Source organism: Cynocephalus volans, chromosome 4 (assembly GCF_027409185.1).
Source record: "Cynocephalus volans isolate mCynVol1 chromosome 4, mCynVol1.pri, whole genome shotgun sequence".
Lineage (NCBI taxonomy): Eukaryota > Metazoa > Chordata > Mammalia > Dermoptera > Cynocephalidae > Cynocephalus > Cynocephalus volans.
The window spans coordinates 142,948,168-142,969,510 of NC_084463.1; the positions used below are offsets into that span (position 1 = coordinate 142,948,168).

The 21,343-nt window shown below is 38.8% G+C and overlaps 1 protein-coding gene across 2 annotated transcripts in view; it reads left to right on the forward strand.

Annotated features, from left to right (window-relative positions):
* The window catches only part of EXT2 (exostosin glycosyltransferase 2), a 151,101-nt gene that overhangs the window by 100,086 nt on the left and 29,672 nt on the right, over positions 1 to 21,343 (forward strand). For both annotated transcript variants that reach the window (XR_010023370.1, XM_063093088.1), the window contains exon 10: positions 132 to 298. Coding sequence is in view for 1 of the 2 variants with exons in the window: in XM_063093088.1 (XP_062949158.1) it covers positions 132 to 298 (167 nt within the window). In the remaining variant the exon portion in view is untranslated. The remainder of the gene's footprint in view (positions 1 to 131; positions 299 to 21,343) is intronic.

Consider the following 21,343-nt stretch of genomic DNA (forward strand, 5'->3'; position numbering starts at 1 on the left):
ACCTTTAGATTTGATGAGAGCCATGGATATAAGTTGATTCTTCTTTCTCATTTGTATAGGATGCTTTCACCACTTTATCTCTTCACAAAAGTTAGGAGAGTAGTAAATACCTTGTTTTTTTCTTTTTCCAGATTCTCTCTGGCCTAAAATCCGGGTTCCATTGAAAGTTGTGAGGACTGCTGAAAATAAGTTGAGTAACCGTTTTTTCCCTTATGATGAAATCGAGACAGAGGCTGTTCTGGCCATCGATGATGATATCATTATGCTGACCTCTGATGAACTGCAGTTTGGTTATGAGGTAAGCAGGTTTTAAACAGTATATGTATCTGTTTAATATTTACTGTCTATTATTGCTTGTTTTTCCTAAAAAAGAGTATTATACTTCTTATACTTTATTCTCTAAAGTCATAATTTCTTAAATCTCCCAGTAGAGTCCAAAAGCTATGCATAAGGGTGTGGGTTATGAAGCTATTCTTCAAAACCTTGGGGAAACCCTACTCCAAAATGACAACTGTGCCCTTCACTGGTTTGGGGACTCCCAAGGAGAGTCCCAGGGGACATTTTCAAAAGAGCATCTATAGCATTTAACAAACGCTTAATTGATGTCTCCTTGAATATCACTTCAAGCCGCTGGTCACCACAGCAGTAAAAACATCAGTAAGTGAAGAAACTGGCGACACTGACAAACAGAAAGCAGACCATGTCGTGGCTGTCTTCCTGAGTTTTAAGTGGAGAGGCTGGCCGCCTGTCTTCAGGGAGAAACATTCTCTGTCGCTGTTCACTCAGTGTAGCTGATGGATTAGGCTGGGTTCAGGGGTTAAGTATGGAGACCAATAAAGGTCTCCCCAGGGGAAAGTGCCAGAGCCAGGCCTGGTGAAAAGCAGTAGGAATTGATGGGCCCTGTCAGGGAGGATGTACGTGAGATGCATGACGGCGACAGGCAGAGGCCTGCGGCCGGGGGCGTAAAGGTGGTATCAGACATAAGTACAACAAAGTGTGCAAATCAATTAGCTGCAGCTGGCATAGGGAAGTGGTGAAATTTATCCCCTCTGGTCACCTTGCTTTGGGAAGAGAAATAACCATTTTCTTTAGCTAACCCAGGATTTTTTGAATCTAGAGTTCTTAAGAAATCATGAAATTACATTAAATGAAGCCATATTTGGTGCTTATACTTATTATAGAAATTTATTTTTAAATCCTTAAATTGAAGTGGATTTTAAGGGGAAGAAATAGGAATCCATCGCCCACAACTAGCACCATCACCACCACCAAAAATTAAAAGCTCAAGTTTTCCCAGGTTTTTTTTTAAAAAAAATAACTCCATTTGAGTGAAATTATGAAGTAGATTGATGTATGATACCCTGGTTGATATAGTTATTGACCAATGAAAGGCATGAGAATAGCTAATAAAACATACATTCACCTTTTTGGATTTATTTTCATTCATAGGAGATGACTTTTACATCATCACATCTAGGATGTTGGATGATATTTAGTATACTATCATTCCCAATTTTTAAAAAGCAAATTGCCTACTTGTTTCTCTAGCCAAGTGATGGCAAAAAAGACTAATTTTTTTCTGCCAGTGTTTTCTTTCTTTCTTGCATGTAATGGCTTCAAAGTCTATTCGTGTGTTTATTTTTGTATCAAAAGTGAGGTGTAAAAGGGAATGCTTAGAATGATATGGCCAAAACAGAGAGAGTACTACCTCTTTGGTATCGCCAATTGGTCTAAAAGGAAGTCTAATAAAAAAAGAAAGGTGGACTGAATGTATTCCTGGGATTTCTTTCAACCTTGAGTTGAAACCTTTGGATCTCATGAATATTGAAACCTGGGGTCTCTTTCAACCTTGAGTCTGTTTCAAGCAACAGAGAATATGTTAAAGAGAGGAAGTGCAAAACTTAGGGAGATCGAACTTAAATCTTTACCTCTCTCCTCTGATCGCTTGTGTTTGATTTCGTATTACCTCTAAAGAAGGAATTGCAAATTAGAGGAGTGAGATCAGGAAGCTGCCTCACTTCTATTAGTCAGAATCTTCTCCAGATGCTGTGGAAGGAACACGTTCCTAACTACCTTCTGTATATAACTTACTATGTTCCTGTCAATGTCCTGAGTGTTCACATACATTATTTATTATCTTTCTCCAAACATGCAAGACAAGTATTGTTTTCCTCATTCTGTACTGGGACTAAACATGATTAGATATCTTGCTTAAAGTCACACAGCTAGTAAGTGGAAGAGTTGGGATTTAAATCCAATTTTGTCTGACATTATGCCATCTTCCCTAAGGATTTTACCCTGAATGACATTTGTCAGAGACCACTAGTCCTTAAATATAGTACTTAGAGCCATCAGCATATTGTTTGTCTGTTACTAAATCATTTTGCTAAGGCAAATACATTTTTCAGATACCCCTAACATTGGTGCTTTAGGGCCTTTGCAGAATTATTTCTTGCATAATAATCAATATTATGCATAAGTTAGGATAGCTTTTGGTCCAAACTGCTGCTCTGCCAGTGACCAGTTTATAACAATGGACAAGCTATTTAATCTCTCTGGATTCTAGTTTATTCTCATGTAAAATGGCAATGAGAATATACTTCATGGGGTTATGATGTGCCTTGGATAAAATTACATAGTCAATACCACATGGAGACTGTTCAGTAAGTACACTCTCTGGTTATGTCCTTTACACATGCCGTGTTAGCTGCTGCTACCATTATTATCACGACTACTACTATTATTTTCATTATTCCATTTATGATTCTACTGTGATTCATGAGAGAGATGGTTGTTTTTATTATTCAGAAGGGACATTTCTCTCCTGAAGAGGGTACTCTTTAGTATTGATTCAGAAGATGGAAGATGGTGGTGCTCCTATATCCTGTTTTTTATACCAAAGCGTAGGATTAATTTTCATGCAGGAATTCAGAGCAGGCTTGACTGATAAATTTTGGAACCCACAACTACTTCTGTGTGGCACTTATCATAGCCAGTTAGGATTTTCTCTACCTTGTTAATTCCTATTCATCCTTTAACACTCAGCTTGGATGTTGCTGTCTCAAAGAAGCTTTCAGAGAGTCCCCAGTCTCGGTTCGGTTAAGAGCACTCTGTACCTCTTTATAAGCAAATAATTAATTGTGAACAATGTTGTTTATGTCAGTGTTTTCTTCTAGAACATAAGCACCCTAGGACAGGAACCATGGCTGTCTTGTTCATTGCAGTATCCTCTATGCTTAACCCAGTTTGCGGCATTCAGCAGTTACTCAGAATGAATAAATTTCCATTATCTGCATGCATGTAAAAGATATGAAACACTATTCTAGCCTGCATGCCCTTCCACTTTACCGTGATCCATAATCTGGATGCACAGCCATTTTGGAAAATGGTTTGGAATTTAAAATGTTAAATATACACTTACCATATGACCTAGCCATTCTTCCCATAGGGATTTACCCTGGAGAAGTAAGAACATAGCTCTACAACAAATACTTGTACACTAATATTCATAGAAGCTTTTATTTGTAATAACTTAAAACTAGAGGAAAGAAAAAACGATGTCCATCAACAACTGAATGGGTAAACAAATTGTTGCATATCCATACAGTAGAATACAACTCAGCAGTAAATAAGAATAAGCTATGGATACATGCAACAACATGGATATTTTTCAAAATAATTACACTGAGTTAATGAGGCAAGATGAAAAGGAGAACATACTTTGTGATTCCATACATATAAAATTCTAGAAAATGCAAACTACTCCATAGTGATAGAAAGATCAGTGGTTACCTGGAGAAGGGGTGGGGAGGGTCAGGCTCTGAAGGACAGGAGGGAAGAAAAACAAAGGGGCACAAAAAAACTTTTAGGGGAAGTGGATATGTATATTATCTTAATTGGGGTGATGGTTTTACTGGTGTACACAAATGTCACAGCATACGAAATTACACACTTTAAAATAAATTCAGTTTATTGTTATGTCAACTCTATTTCCAAAAAGCTGTTAAAAAAAAAAAGTCATACTTATATTCTCCTGTTAGCATAAGAAATGAAATACTTGAAAAGTTTAACAAAACTTGCCAGGTATGTTCGGTGAAACCTACAAAACGTTGCTGAGAGAAACAACTTCACAAATAGATCTGTCATGTTTATGGATCCAAAGACTCACTATTGTTAAGATGTAAGTTCTCCCCAAATTGTTCTATAGATTCAAAGCAATCCCAATCAAAATTCCAGGATTTTTTTGTTGTCATTGTTGAGATTGACAAGCTAGTTCTAGAATTGAAATGGAAACACAATGGACCTGAAAAAGCCAAAGCAATTCTGAAAAGGAGAACAAAGTTGCAGGACTTAAGCTACCTTATTTTAAGACTTACTATAAAGTTTCAGTAATCAGGACTCTGTGGTATTGGTGTAAATTTAGACATATAGGTCAATGAAACAGAATAAAAAGTCCAAAAATAGAACATACATATACAGTCAGTTAATTTTCAGCAAAGGAGCCAAGCCAGTTTAATGTAGACAAGCCAATTTTTTCACTAAATGTGCTGGAATAAATTGATAGCCATATGTTAAAGATTATAACCCTTATCTCATACTGAATACAAAAACTTAACTGAAAAATGGATCTTTTTAAAAAAAATTTTAACTTCCCAATATACTGAAAATGGATTGTAATTCCAGATGCAAAAGCTAAAATCATAAAACTTCTTGAAGAAAACACAGGAGAAAATCTTAGTGTACTTGGGTTAGGCAATGATTCTTAAATGGGAGACAAATTGTAAGACTTAGAAAGAAAATGGATAAGTTGGACTTCATTAAAATTAACACCACTTGGAAAAAAGGCACTTCTAAGAAAATAGAGAAGTTATAGATTGGGAAAAATATTTTCAAAACATGTATATTAAGGGACTTGTATCCAAAATATATGAAGAACACTCACAACTCAATAAGAAAACAAGCTGATAAAAAATGGGCAAAAGGTTTGACTAGTTACTTCACAAAAAAAATACAGAACAAAGCAAATATAGACAAATGGGACTGCACCAAACTAAAAACCTGCATAGCAAAGGAAACAGTCAATAGAGTGAAGAGACAGTCCACAGATTGGGAGAAAATACTTGCAAATCATACATCAGATAAGGGGCTCATCTAAAAAATAATAGTCATGTTGCATAATGATATTTCAGTCAACAACAGACTGCATATACATGAGATTATTACACGATTATAATGGCTATACTATATAGCCTTGGTATATAGTGTGCTATGCTATCTACGTTTATGTCAATACACTCTGCGATGTTTGCACAATGACAAAATCACCTATCAATCATTTCTCAGAATGTATCCATCATTAAGTAACACATGACTGTATGAGAAACTCAAATTACTCAATAGCAAGAAAACAACCCTATTAAAAAATGGGCAAAGGACCTGCATAGATATTTCTCAAAAGAAAACATACAAAAGGCCAACAGATATGTGAAAAAACACTCAACATCACTAATCGTCATGGAAATGAAAATTAAAACACAATGAGATATCACCTCATACCTGTTAGAATGGCTGTTATTAAAAAGATGAAAGATAACAGGTGTTGGTAAGGATTTGGAGAAAAGGGAGCCTTTCTACACTGTTGGTGGGAATGTAAGTTAGTACAGCCATTTTGGAAAACAGTATGGAAGTTCTGCAAAAAAACAAAAATGGAATTTCCATATAATCTAGCAATCCTACTTCTGGGTACATATCCGAAAGAATCGAAATCAGTATATTGAAGAGATGTTTGCACTCCCATGTTCTTTGCAGCATTATTCCCAATAGCCAAGTTATGGAATCATCCTAAGTGTCCATCATCAGGTGAATGGATAAAGAAAATATGTTGTACGTATACAATGCAATACTATTTGGCCTTAAAAGAACAGAATTGTGTCATTTGTGCAACATGGATGAATCTAGAGGACATTATGCTGAGTGAAATAAGCCAGGCAGAGAAAGTCTATACCAGATGATATCACTTATATGTGGAATCTAAAAATTCAAACTCACAGAAGTAGAGAGTAGAATGGTGGTGACCAGAGCCTTGGGGGTGGGAGTGGAGGGAGACAGAGAAAGGAGAAATATTGGTTAGAGGGTACAAAATTTCATTTAGACAGAAGCAATAAGTTCTGGTGATCTGTTGCACAGCAAGGTGACTATAGTTAATAATGTATAAGTATACTTCAAAAAGTTTGTGGAAAAATGGAATTTAAAGGATATTAATCCTTCCATGAACTTTTTGAGGTACTCTTATATATTTCAAAATTGCTTAAAGAGTGGATTTTAAATGTTCTTACCACAAAGAAATGTGTGTGAGGTGATGGATATGTTAATTAGCCTGTCTTGCTCTTCCACAATTTGTACATGTAACAAAACATCACATTATACCTCATAAATATATATAATTATTATTTGTCAATAAAAATAAAATGTAAAAAAGAGCTGAAAGACAATAGGATTAAACAGAGGAAGAAAGGACATATTGAGTAAAAATTATTGCACAAAACATTTAAAAAGATTTAGAGATATAAAATAAAATTCTCAACATCATAGTCATAGAGCAATTCTAAAATAAAAGTATAATTCCTTACCATTATATACCCACTAGAATGACTAAATAAAATTAAAAAGACTGCCAATACCAAGTATTGGTGAGGCTGTGGAGCAACTTGAACTCATAAATTGATTCTGAAAATGCAAAGTGGTACAACCCATACGGAAAACAGTTTGGCAGGTTGTCATAAAGTTAAACATTCACTGTTCATATGACCCAGTTTCCAAAAGAAATAAAAACATATATCTACACAAAGACTTGTACTCAAGTGTTCATAGCCTTATTTATAAGATCCTGAAACCAGAAACATCAGCTGGTAAATGGATAAACAAATTGTGGAATATCTATGCAATGGAGTACTATTCAGCAAGAAAAAGAAATAAACTGATACGTGCAACATGGATAAACTTCAAAAGCATTATGCTAAGTGAACAAAGTCAGATGCAAAAAAGACTACTTACTGTATGATTCCATGTATATGAAATTCTAGAGTAGAAAAATACTATACGAGTATTGCCAGGGCTGGGGGTTGAAACTGACAGCAAACAAGCAAGAAGGAACTTTTCAGGTGATGGAAATGTTCTATATTATGATTGTGGTGGTGGTTATATCACTGTACACACTTGTCAAAACTCATTGAATCACACACTTAAAATTGATGGTTTTTGTGATTAAAACATATTCCAAAGCTGAAAAAAATTTGTGGTGTGCAGCTAAAGCAGTGCTTAGGGGAAATTTATAGCATTAAATACTTGCTTATATTACAAAAAAGAGTCTAAATGCAGTGACCAAAAGTTCATTCCACTTTAAGAAGCTGGAAAAAATAGAGTAAATTAAACTCAAAGCAAGTAGAAGGAAGAAAATAATAAAGGTAAATGCTAAAATCAGTGATGTCAAAAACAGACTAACAGAGAAAATAAATCCAGAAATTGGTCCTTTGAAAAGATTAGCAAAATTGATAAATCCCTAGCTAGACCACTCAAAAAGAGAGAACACAAATGATCATTACCAGGAATGAAAGGAATTAAGGAAGGGTTGTCACTACAGGTCTTATAGGCATTAAAAGAATATTAAGAGAATATTATGAAAATTTATATGAAATGGAAGAATTCTTTAAAAATTACAGCTTACACAGAATATATGGATAATTCTCTATTAAAGTTATCAGGATCTTCCCATGAAGAAAACTCCAGGCTCACATGGTTTTACTGGTGATTTCTTGAAGACAGAGTGATAGTTTCACGTTGGAAAGAAACTTAGAGATAATTAGTTTGCTCACTTTTACTTATGGATAAGGCCCACTGTCCATAAGTTATACAATGAAGCTCATAAGTGACTTAATATTACTCAGTGAGTAATAGTACTAAGAGGGCTAGAACTAAAAGTGCTATTTTCACCATACTATGCCATCCGTAAAAACTTTGTTATATAACTGTTCTGATTTTTGCCTCTATACAAACCCATTTGTTAGAATTTCTCTTTAGTGAAGATAAAAACACCTGAACATTTTCTTTCAAATTCTTATATTCATAAATAAGAGTCTGTGTTAGTTAGGAAAGCAGAGTCCATATTAGTTGTTTCAACAGAATGAATTTAATAAATGAAATTCTCTAATATACAGGTATCAAAGAGCAGAAAGCAAAAAGGGAAGGCTGAAAATATACAGAGATAATAACTCCAGGAAATATGCAGGGCCCCTAGGACAAGAGGAACACAGGAAAGAATGGAAGAGGGTGGAGTTATTAGAACCTAGAATCTTGGAGGAGGGGCCCCCAGTGCTGGGCCTTAGACATGTGAGGAGGTGCCCCTGGCTGGTATTGCTAGCATTTCTGAGGGGGCAAGATGAAGCTGGTTCTGGGAGTGCTCAGAGAGTCTAGACCCACTGGCTGTTGGGGTGGGGTGGGGGGGGAAATGCCACACAGGCAGGAAAAGCAAGCAAAACAGGAAGTAAGTCCCTTCTCCCTTTTCTGGGTCCAGTCTCTCCCTAGTGCCCCCTGTTAACAGAACCTAACAGAAAGCCACCTAGCAAAGCTGAAGCGTTGTTTGCAGAGTTTCAGCTCCAGCATCACAAAGCAGAATTTAGAAGTGGGGATTTGGGGCTATGAGACAATAGCTTACTAGTTAGCACAGTCTACCTCTTTGCCTACTTAGCATCCATACACAGCCTTTTATACATAATTAATCTTGCATACAGCAACAACAACAACTTTATGCTCCCGTTAAGAAGATGCAGCTAGAGTTTTCAAGATGGCGGCGGCTGCGGCGGCTGGCGCGGAGTAGCTGAGGTGGAAAAGGTGGCCACTGGGCCTCAGGCAGCCGGGAAACTTGTGGACCTTCCTCTGGCCATCTCTTAAGGAAGGACTGCTGCTGCTGGCCGGTCGTGGGGGCTCAACGCCACTTTGCCCCCGGCAGGAGAGGCTGCCTCATTTACAGGCAACAGCTTTGAAGTGTGGAGCAGGAAAAGAACTGATTCTTAGCTGCAAAAGCGAGTCGTGAAACAGGGAACACGGCGCCAGGGCTGCTGTGGATGCAGCCAGGATCCCGGAGGCTGGGGCCGCACTGAAGGCAGCCAGCTGCCCTATTCAGGATTCGAGGTTTCAGGCCGGCATTAAAGAAGATTCCTGGGAGCGCCCGAGCGGTGCCGTGACTGAACAGCCCGAGGCGGCAGCGCCAAGAACACGGAAGGCGACAAACCAGAGACAGAGCGAGCGCCCGACCTGGCACAGCACTGTGAGTGATCCCTGGCACAGCTCTGTTCGGGGGGTGGATGCCCACGCGGCTCCCGCCTGCACCACCAGGCCACTCACCGCCCGGTGCTGCCTCCATTTTCCCAGGTACGGGCAGCTCCGCCCTGCTCGGCCATCACTGAGCCCATTTGCTTGGCCTGGTGTGGGGCTTTCCGGAACCTGCGGGCCGGCCTCCTCTCCCACTCCCTCCGCGGTTCTCTGGCGGGGCTGGGGGTGTGGGGCGTCCCGACCAGTGTTGGGAGGGCAAGGAAGTACGGGCGGGCTGACTGTCACTCCACCACACCCTGGACTCCGGCCCTGGTAAACTTCCTGTTACTGGGAGGCAGATACCATCTCTGCGACCACCAGTTTGGAAAAAAGCCTAACGAATTTCTGGTTGGGAATAGTGTGGTAGGAGAGTTCTCAGGTCCGCTTGAACCTGCCGGAGAGCAGGCTGCAGGCAGGAACTAGACTCGGTTTATACCGGGGGGATACAAAGGTGAACAAGACCCGAGAAAGATCTACACAGTGCTACAAAGGCACCCAGAGAGACCGGTCGTCTGTGCCTAGCAGAAACCTGGTAGACTTCCTGGGCGAGGCGGTGCTGAGCAGGGTCTTGAAGGCCCAGCTGATAGACGAGGGGTGCAGAAGACACACCCCAGTCCAGCACAGTGTGCACAGAGGGGGGAGACGTGCGGCCAGGGAGGCGGAGACTCGACAGAAACCACACACCCGGTGGGGTCGCCACTGCACGATCTAACAGCATGGGCCAGAGCACACGGAACGGGGAGAAGTCCTGTACAGGAAGTGAAAGCTCAACAGAGATCACACACCCTGTGGTACGTGATCCACCAGCCCAGCAGAGTCCAAGCTGACCAGAAAGGTGGATCCCTGGAGAAGCCCAAGACCCGAGGCAACCACACACACAAGACACTAGAGGCCAACTGAGCAGGCACGGTGGGAGCCATACCAAATTGGCAACCACAGCAACATCCTAGTTAGTCATTAGTCTCAAACCGGTGGACTGTGAAACCCCCTGCCACAATGAATAAACACCAAAAAAAAGACACCAGAAATACAAAAAATCAAGAAAGTACACCACCAAAAGTTAATAAATCTCATACTCTAGATCCTATAGAACAAGAAGCCCTTGAAATAACTGACAAGGAATTTCGAGTGATAATTATAAGGAAACTGAATGAGATACAAGAAAACTCAGCTAGACATCATGATGAAATGAGGAAAAGTATACAGGATCTGAAAGAGGAAATATACAAGGAAATCAATGTCCTAAAAAAAAATGTAGCAGAACTTGCTGAACTGAAGAAGTTATTCAGCGAAATAAAAAACACAACGGAGAGTTTAACCAGCAGGCTTGTCGAAGTTGAAGAGAGAACCTCTGAACTTGAAGATGGGCTGTTTGAAATAACACAAGCAGACAAAAAGAAAGAAAAAAGAATCAAGGACATTGAAGAAAATCTGAGAGAGATATCAGACAACCTCAAGCGCTCAAATATCCGAGTCATGGGTATTCCAGAAGGGGAGGAAAATGGAGATTCCATTGAAAACATATTCAACAAAATAGTGGCAGAAAACTTCCCAGGTATAGGAAAAATCACAGATCTTCAGATCCAGGAAGCTCAACGATCTCCAAACGTATTCAACCCAAAAAGGCCTTCTCCAAGACATGTCATAGTCAAATTGGCAAAACTCAGAGACAAAGAGAGAATCTTAAAAGCTGCAAGAGAGAAGCGTCAAATCACCTATAAGGGAGCCCCAATCAGGTTAACATCAGACTTTTCATCACAAACCCTAAAAGCTAGAAAGGAATGGGATGATATTTTCAAAATACTAAAAGACAAAGATTGCCAGCCAAGAATACTCTACCCTGCAAGGCTATCCTTCCGAAATGAGGGGCAAATAGTATATTTCTCAGACAAACAAAAACTGCGGGAGTTCACTACCACACGACCACCCTTACAAGAAATCCTCAAGGGAGTACTGGGTTTGGTTCCTGAAAAATAACTACCACTGCCATAAAAACCCAAGAAAAATCTAAACCCGCTAGTACAATAAAAATGGCATTCATGAAGAGAAAACAAGCTAACAAAAACACTATCTACAACCCAAGGAACGAACAAACACAGAAACCAAACAGTAAATCAGAAAGCAAGGAACAAAAGACACCTAAGACAACCAAACAACCAATAAAATGCTAGGAATAAATCAACACCTTTCAATAACAACTCTTAATGTTAAAGGCTTAAATTCCCCAATTAAAAGACACAGACTGGCTGACTGGATCAAAAAGCAGGACCCAACTATATGCTGCCTACAAGAGACCCACCTCACCCATAAAGATTCACACAGACTAAGGGTGAAAGGATGGAAAAAGATTTACCATGCAAACAGAAAAGAAAAACGAGCTGGAGTGGCTATTCTTATATCTGACAAAATAGACTTTAAACTAAAAACCATAAAAAGAGACAATGAGGGACACTACTTAATGATAAAAGGACTGATCCATCAAGAAGACATAACAATCATAAATATGTACGCACCCAATGTTGGAGCAGCCAGATTTATAAAACAAACTCTATTAGACCTAAAGAAGGAAATAGACACTAATACCATAATAGCAGGAGACCTGAACACCCCACTGTCAATATTAGACAGATCATCTAGGCAAAGAATCAGTAGAGAAACACAAGATCTAAACAAGACTCTAGACCAATTGGAATTGGCAGATATCTACAGAACATTCCACCCAACAACCTCAGAATATTCATTCTTCTCATCAGCACATGGATCATTCTCCAGGATAGATCACATATTAGATCACAAATCAAGTCTCAATAAATTCAAAAAAATTGGAATTATCCCATGTATCTTCTCAGACCACAATGGATTAAAACTAGAAGTTAATAACAAACAAAACTCTGGAAACTATATGAACACATGGAAATTAAACAGCATTCTACTTAATGACATATGGGTCCAAGAAGAAATCAAGCAGGAAATCAAAAAGTTTATGGAAACTAATGAAAACAATGATACATCATACCAAAACCTATGGGATACTGCAAAAGCAGTATTGAGGGGAAAATTTATTGCATTAAATGCTCACTTCAGAAGAATAGAAAGATGGCAAGTGAACAACCTAACACTTCACCTTAAAGAACTAGAAAAACAAGAACAATCCAAACCTAAATTTAGCAGACGGAAGGAAATCATTAAGATCAGAGCAGAACTGAATGAAATTGAAAACCAAAAAACAATTTAAAAGATCAACGAATCAAAAAGTTGGTTTTTTGAAAAGATAAATAAAATTGACAAACCATTAGCATGGCTAACAAAAAAAAGAAGAGAGAAGACTCAAATAACAAAAATTAGAAATGAAAAAGGCGATATTACAACTGATTCATCTGAAATACAAGGCATCATTCGAGACTACTATAAACAACTATACGCCAGCAAATTTGAAAATCTGGAGGAAATGGATAAATTTCTGGACACACACAAGCTCCCAAAACTGAACCGTGAAGACGTAGAAAATTTGAACAGACCAATAACAATAAAGGAGATTGAAGCTGTTATCAGAAGGCTCCCAACAAAGAAAAGCCCAGGACCAGATGGATTCACAGCAGAATTTTACCAAACATTCAAACAGGAATTGACACCGATTCTTTACAAACTATTCCAAAAGTTTGAAACGGACGCAAATCTCCCAAACTCATTCTATGAAGCAAACATCATTCTGATACCAAAACCAGGTAAAGATATAACCAAAAAAGAAAACTACAGGCCGATATCCTTGATGAATATAGATGCAAAAATCCTCACTAAAATACTAGCAAACAGGATACAGCAACACATACGAAAAATTATTCATCACGATCAAGTGGGATTCATCCCAGGGACGCAAGGTTGGTTCAACATACGCAAATCAATAAATGTGATACACCATATTAATAAACTCAAACACAAGGACCATATGATCATCTCTATAGATGCTGAAAAAGCATTTGATAAAGTTCAGCACTCATTCATGACAAAGACCCTCTATAAGTTAGGTATAGAGGGAAAGTATCTCAACATAATTAAAGCCATATATGCCAAACCCACTGCCAGTATCATCCTGAATGGGGAAAAGCTGAAAGCTTTTCCTTTAAGAACAGGAACTAGACAAGGATGCCCACTCTCACCACTCCTATTCAACATAGTGTTGGAAGTACTAGCCAGAGCAATCAGAGAAGAGAAGGAAATAAAGGGCATCCAGATTGGAAAAGATGAAGTCAAACTGTCCCTGTTTGCAGATGACATGATCCTATATATCGAACAGCCTAAAACCTCTACAAAAAAACTGTTGGAATTGATAAATGATTTCAGCACAGTAGCAGGATACAAAATCAACACACAAAAATCAGTAGCATTTCTTTTCTCCAATAGTGAACATGCAGAAGGAGAAATCAAGAAAGCCTGCCCATTTACAATAGCCACCAAAAAAATAAAATACTTAGGAATTGAGTTAACCAAGGATGTGAAAAATCTCTATAATGAGAACTACAAACCACTGCTGAGAGAAATTAGAGAGGATACAAGAAGATGGAAAGATATCCCACGCTCTTGGATTGGAAGAATCAACATAGTGAAAATGTCCATACTACCCAAAGTGATATACAAATTCAACGCAATCCCCATCAAAATTCCAAAGACATTTTTCTCAGAAATGGAAAAAACTATTCAGACATTTATATGGAACAATAAAAGACCACGCATAGCCAAAGCAATGCTGAGCAAAAAAAATAAAGCTGGAGGCATAACACTACCTGACTTTAAGCTATACTACAAAGCTATAATAACCAAAACAGTATGGTACTGGCATAAAAACAGACACACTGACCAATGGAATAGAATAGAGAATCCAGAAATCAACCCACACACTTACTGCCATCTGATCTTTGACAAAGGCACCAAGCCTATTCACTGGGGAAGGGACTGCCTCTTCAGCAAGTGGTGCTGGGATAACTGGATATCGATATGCAGGAGAATGAAACTAGATCCATACTTCTCACCGTATACTAAAATCAACTCAAAATGGATTAAGGATTTAAATATACACCCTGAGACAATAAAACTTCTTAAAGAAAACATAGGAGAAACACTTCAGGAAATAGGACTGGGCACAGACTTCATGAATACGACCCCAAAAGCACGGACAACCAAAGGAAAAATAAACAAATGGGATTATATCAAACTAAAAAGCTTCTGCACAGCAAAAGAAACAATTAAAAGAGTTAAAAGACAACCAACAGAGTGGGAGAAAATATTTGCAAAATATACATCTGACAAAGGATTAATATCCAGAATATATAAGGAACTCAAACAACTTTACAAGAAGAAAACAAGCAACCCAATTAAAAAATGGGCAAAAGAGCTAAGTAGGCATTTCTCTAGGGAAGATATACAAATGGCCAACAGACATATGAAAAAATGCTCAACATCACTCAACATCCGGGAAATGCAAATCAAAACCACATTGAGATACCATCTAACCCCAGTTAGGATGGCTAAAATCCAAAAGACTATGAACGATAAATGCTGGCGAGGCTGCGGAGAAAAAGGAACTCTCATACATTGTTGGTGGGACTGCAAAATGGTGCAGCCTCTATGGAAAATGGTATGGAGGTTCCTTAAACAATTGCAAATAGATCTACCATACGACCCAGCCATCCCACTGTTGGGAATATACCCAGAGGAATGGAAATCATCAAGTCGAAGGTATACCTGTTCCCCAATGTTCATCGCAGCACTCTTTACAATAGCCAAGAGTTGGAACCAGCCCAAATGCCCATCATCGGATGAGTGGATACGGAAAATATGGTACATCTACACAATGGAATACTACTCAGCTATAAAAACGAATGAAATACTGCCATTTGCAACAACATGGATGGACCTTGAGAGAATTATATTAAGTGAAACAAGTCAGGCACAGAAAGAGAAATACCACATGTTCTCACTTATTGGTGGGAGCTAAAAATTAATATATAAATTCACAGACACACACACACACACATACACAAACCGGGGGGGGGGGGGAAGAAGATATAACAACCACAATTATTTGAAGTTGATATGACAAGCAAACAGAAAGGACATTGTTGGGGGGGAGGGGGGGAGGGAGAAGGGAGGGAGGTTTTGGTGATGGGGAGCAATAATCAGCTACAATGTATATCGACAAAATAAAATTAAAAAAAAAAAAAAGAAGAAGATGCAGCTATTCTTTGTACATATGAAGACCTCTCATTCTCTTCCCAAAAAGGGGAGGCACAAAGTCTCAGTGGTTATCATAATAATAATCTCTGGGTGATAATTAATTCCTTCTTTAATTTAGTCACAATTCTACTTGAATATTTCTGTAACCTAAAAAATAAATTGTAAAATTTCTGGATAAGATCGAGTAAACATATTTCACCCTACTCCTGCTAATTACAACTAAAAACCTTGGATAAAATACATACAGCAACTAATAGAAGATTCTGGAAGGTAGAAAAAGAAGACAGACTGGCTAGGGACCTCAGGACTTGAAGGATGACTCAGTGGTGAATTAGTTCCCTTAGGGCTTTTTCCTTTCTCTCTCTCTCTCTCTCTCTCTCTCTCTCTCTCTCTCTCTCTCTCTCTCTCCCCCCCCCCTCTTTCTTCCCTCTCTCTTCTTTCTTTCCTTTCTTTTCTTTCCTTCCTTCCTCCTATATATCCAACCTCAGTGCTAGAGAAGACCTTAACGCTTACTGGCACAGATAAAAACAAAATGTGATAAAACAATGCACTTTTTCTCGCCAGAGGACTGGGAGGAAGACAGCCCTGCAGTCACAGACCTTTCGATGGTAGCCACTTTACCCCAGGCAGTCACCATGAAAGAAGCCATACTCCTGCCAATTAGATGCTGACTGTGGCAATTGCCAGGCAGGGCCCTGTTGAACATCCCCACCCTGCACTAACAGGAGACAGAAGCAGAGAGACACTCCTCCCTTTCCCCACTCTCCACTGCAGAACTGTGGGGTGGAAACCAGGTAACTATCCATGTGCTGCACTAAGTGAGATTCAGCAAAGGGCAGCTGCAGACTGTGGGGGAGGAGTCCTGTCATCCATTCCCAGCAGCAGAAGTAGCAACTCATTCCTTCCCACCTGGAGAGTAGAGGGAAGATTATGGAAAGGAGAGATTCTTTAAATCTATGTGTGAAGTCCCAGGCACACTCTACCTCTCTCGCCTAAAAGTAACCCATGCATGAAACTGACTAAAATCAACACAGTAAAAGCTTTGAGACATAAACTTTGGTATAGGATACTGCCCAGGTTTCAAATTTGCCTCTGGGTGGCACACAAGTTGGGCACCCAGAATAGCACTGTAAAGTCTTCAAAAACTAACTTGTCATTTAATCCACAACCCACAGAAGTGGCCAGGACATACATTCTGAACCTAAACTGCCTGCTAATATAGAAAATTTAAATAGGAGCCAGTGTTTCTTAGCAATACTCAAAATGTTCCAAAGTTGGTTGTAATAGGAACCAGGAAAATTGCAACTTTAGTGAGAAAAGATAATTAACAAATGCCAGTACCAAGATGACACGCATGTTGGCATTATCTGACGAGGATTTTAAAACAGTTATCATTAAAAAAAAATTCTCCAATGATCAATTATGAGCACTATTGAAACAAATGAAAAAGTAGAAAATCTCAGCAAAGAAACAGCAGATGCAAAGAACAAAATAGAAATCTCAGAACTGAAAATTACAGTACCCCAAATTGAAAAGCCACGATGGGCTCAATAGGAGAATGGAGATAAAAGGAAAGAATCTGTGAACTTGAGGATAAATCATCAGGACTTGTCTAGTGTGAACAATAGAGAGAAAATAGGCTGGAGGAGGGGGGAACAGAGCCTCAGAGACCTGTATGACAATCACAAAAGACATAACATTCATGTCTTTAGAATTTCAGAAGGAGAAGAGAAAGAATTTGGGGCTGAAAAAATATTTGAAGAAATATTGACTAAAAATTTCCAAAGTTTAGCAAAAGATATATAAACGTACAGACTCAAAAAGCTGAGGAAACCAGAAACACCCAAAGATTAAGTTGTATAAATTTATATAAATTATATAAACTGAATAAATAGTGGCAATACTTCGTATTTCAAAGAGTAATTAAAAAAGAAAAGGAGAAAAATAAATTGGTTTATATAGACACGTGTATATACCTAGCTGCGACATTCTTTGCTTTGTCGTAGCATGGTCACGACACTGCAGTTGATACTTATTACTTTCTTCTTCACTTCCCGTTCCATGTTCCCTTGCTCTCTACCAGTACCCTCCCATATTTACAACTGACTCAGTTTCTTTAATGCCTCCAGTACTATTCAGACTTTCTACTACTACTTGCATTAGGTTTCATAAGTTGTTTTTTCAAGGAATTTGTTCATTTTATCTAAATTGTAAAATGTATTGATGGTAATTCATTCATAATCTTATATTACTGTTTAAAGCCTATAGGATTTGGAATGATGTGCTCCTTTTCATTCCTGATATTGATAATTTTTCTTTTCCTTGGTCAGTCTTGTTAGAGGTTTATCAATATCACAGTCTTTTCAAAGAATGAACTTTTGATTTTGTTGATTTTTCTTTTTTATAATTGTTTTGTATTTAATTAATTACAGCCCTTGGCTAGTTTCTTTCTCTACTTTCATAAATTTAAGTAATTTTTCTATACTTGGGACTTGATAGCTTATATCATTGATTTCAATATTTATTTTTGTACTGTATGCATATAAAGCTGTAAATTTCTCTTTACTACTTTAGGTTTCCCAAGTTTTGATGTGTCATGTTTTTATTATCCTTAAGTGCAAAGTATTTTCTTTTTTTTTCTTTCTCTTTTTTTTTTTTTGACCGGTAAGAGGATCGCAACCCTCCGCACGGTGTGGTCCGCACCGGGCTCAGCCACTGAGCGCACCAGCCATCCCTACATAGGATCCGAACCCGCGGCGGAAGCGCCGCTGCGCTCCCAGCGCCACACTCTCTCGAGTGAGCCACGGGGTCAGCCCAAGTGCAAAGTATTTTCTGATTTCGTAATATCTTCTTTGACCCATAGTTATATAAAAGAACATTGCTTGCTTTTGTCAGATTTTTAAGTTATCTTTTTCTTACTGATTTCTGGTTTGATTCTACTGTACTCAGAAACTATACTGTGTATGATATTATTTTGAAATTTAGTTGAGACTGTATGGCACAGTAAAAGTTCTATTTTGGTGAATATTCAATGTGTGCATAAAAAAAGGCACATTCTACAGTTGTGGATTTCATGTTCTTACTAGGTCAATTAGGTAAAGTTAGTTACTTCAGCACTTTCAACATAATCAAAATATCCCACTGCTTGTACTTCTCTGAAATAAGCATCACCATTTCTTCTATTTTTTTCTATAGCCTTTATCATTTCCATAATAGTTAAATTCATTATCTTAGTTTAAATTAAAAATCATTTAAAAACAGTATTTACTGTATGAGGATCAAAGAGAAACCATGCAACAGATCTTTCTTCCTGTGGCTCCAAAGAATTTTTAGAGGAACCTAGAGAGACAGAGGACTCTCCCCATTTGGGAATTTTTCAGGAAAGGGAAGCCAGCAATCCTCTAACATCTAGGGTGGTTTTACTAGTTCTGCCTGGAGACAGAAGAATAGACCAGCTGACTTCCTGAAATCCCTTCGAGTGCAGTGATTCTAAGGGTTCAGGAGTACCGGCAAATCCCTAAGGTGTGATTCCATGTGAAAAGGTACCCAACTTCCGTGCAGAAAAAGTGTCAAATTCCTTCATTTTCCTGTGAAACACAGAGAGATTGCACGTGTGAGGATCCAGGGATATTTGGAGGCAACAGCAAGCAACATATTAGAAATTAAAAGAGGAATACAGGAGTTATTTTAATGGAGAAGACTAGAGCAGAACATGGTGAACTGGGGCCTGTATTGTTCATGATTCTGATGACACCTCTACTGAGGCAAAACTTGTAGAGTAGGTCTCCAGAGTTCCAGAATGTTTTTCACAAATGTGAGGGTATTCTAAGGCAGTCCTGTGTTAATGGGTTGGAAGAACTGATTTACAAAGGCCATTTTAAAGCAACAGGCAGCATGGCTTGCTTGAAGGACGTGGAGCAGAGACTAAAGGCTAGCTCACACATGGCACACTTCCCAAAGCTATGAGAAAGAAATTTTAACTTAATGTAAGAGGTAAGAGACATAAGATAATGATGGGGGAAGCTCTACCTGGAATTTTAGCTGGAAAACTGATAGCGAACTTCAGAGTCCCTCTCCAGCAAAAAGTTATTAGAGCTACAGCAGTACTTTGTCCAGTCTTTAAGTCATAGCACAAATAGACGGTGCTAATGCTGAATGCTGAGGTACACAGACGAGGCTGCTGGCACTAGATGTGACCCATGCCTGAGCAATCAGTGCCAATCAGTGAAGGGATCAGACCTCTGCATGCCTGTTACCCATTCATAGCACCCCAGCCAGAAAGCTTTTTTTAAAAGAAACTCGGTGTTAGAATGTGAAGGGACCTTAGAGATCTTCCCATCACTACATGCTTTATTGCTGAGGAAACTGAGGTGCAAAGAGGTTAAGTTACTTCTTTAAGGTGTTCAATGTATATTGGCTAGAACCCTTAAATGTACACCATGACAAGTTCTTGGGAATGAAAGGCCAGACTGTGTAAGAAAGGCCATTTTTTCCCATTGTCTGCAACTTGAGCACAGACATTTGGGCCTAATACTAGGGATAATTATTTACTTACTTGGAAGAAAACACAAGTGTTATCTGCCTGTTTAGATGGGTCATATTCCCTGTTGGAAGGCAAAGCACTTTGGGAAAACTCCATTCCCACTTCAGTCCTGAAATCGGGAGTTAGCAATGATCTTCTCTGGCCCTGCGTGTTTCTGACTTGTTTGACAAGCTCTAGTGAGCTACCAGATGTGGAAATTCTTTTCAGCCTGGGATAATTTATTCATCTGTTTATGTATTTTACCAGGAAAGTATCTATTGAGTTCTTGATACTCATTTGCGAGGCACTCCTAGGGGAACGGTAGCAGTGTATAGTGTTACTCGAATGTTTGATTTTTTTTTTTTTCCTCCAAGTCTGTCTGCTTTTATTTTAGACCTAAAGAGCTGGGAAATAAAAAGTAACTTATTCCTTCTCCCCTCCCCCGCCTTTGAGAGAGACAGCTTAAAACATGTGGCAGAAAAATGAGCCATGCAGACTTGGCAGAATGTATGAACCCGTGGATTTATTTTTCCTTTGTACTTTGATCCTCATTTCCAACCATAAAAATTATTAGTAGCACTTAAGTGTTGAACAGTTTTCACCTGAGAGATGTGAAACACTCTTGGCTAATAATACTCATTATGAAGTCCACACTTCATGTAGGAATGGGAATTCACTAAGAACAACTGTGTAATGCTAGGCACACAAAATGCTGATGCCCTTCTTTTACAACCTGGGTGTCCCATAGGTGGTAGAGGCTGGTCAGACCTCATGGGTGCTAATAAATTATGGGAATATGTTTGCATTATTTTGTTCACAACTCTCCAAGGTAATGGCAAGTATATGCTCTCAAGGCTCATGGGAAGACAGCAAAGTAGCATGGAATGCTCCATTTTTTTCATGAGAACCCAAAACCATCTCTGAGTGGTTTTCCCAATGTAGGAAGCACCAAGAGGAAGGGCACCAAAGTGAGAATGAGCTTGGTGTGTGTGGCGGCCCGAGGGAAGATGTGAGCAGAGCGGGAACTTTGTTTTGGTTAACCATGGAAGCTCGGTTGGTTTACACTAGGGGACCAGCTGAGAACAGGCTAAGAGGCCAACTGGAAAGTTTAAACTGATAGGTGGTAAAAAGCTATTGTAGGCTTGTAGAGAGGTATATAGTAAAAGCTGTCAGATCCCGGGATGAATTAGAGATGACAGAGACTGGAGAAAGGGAAAGCCAGTT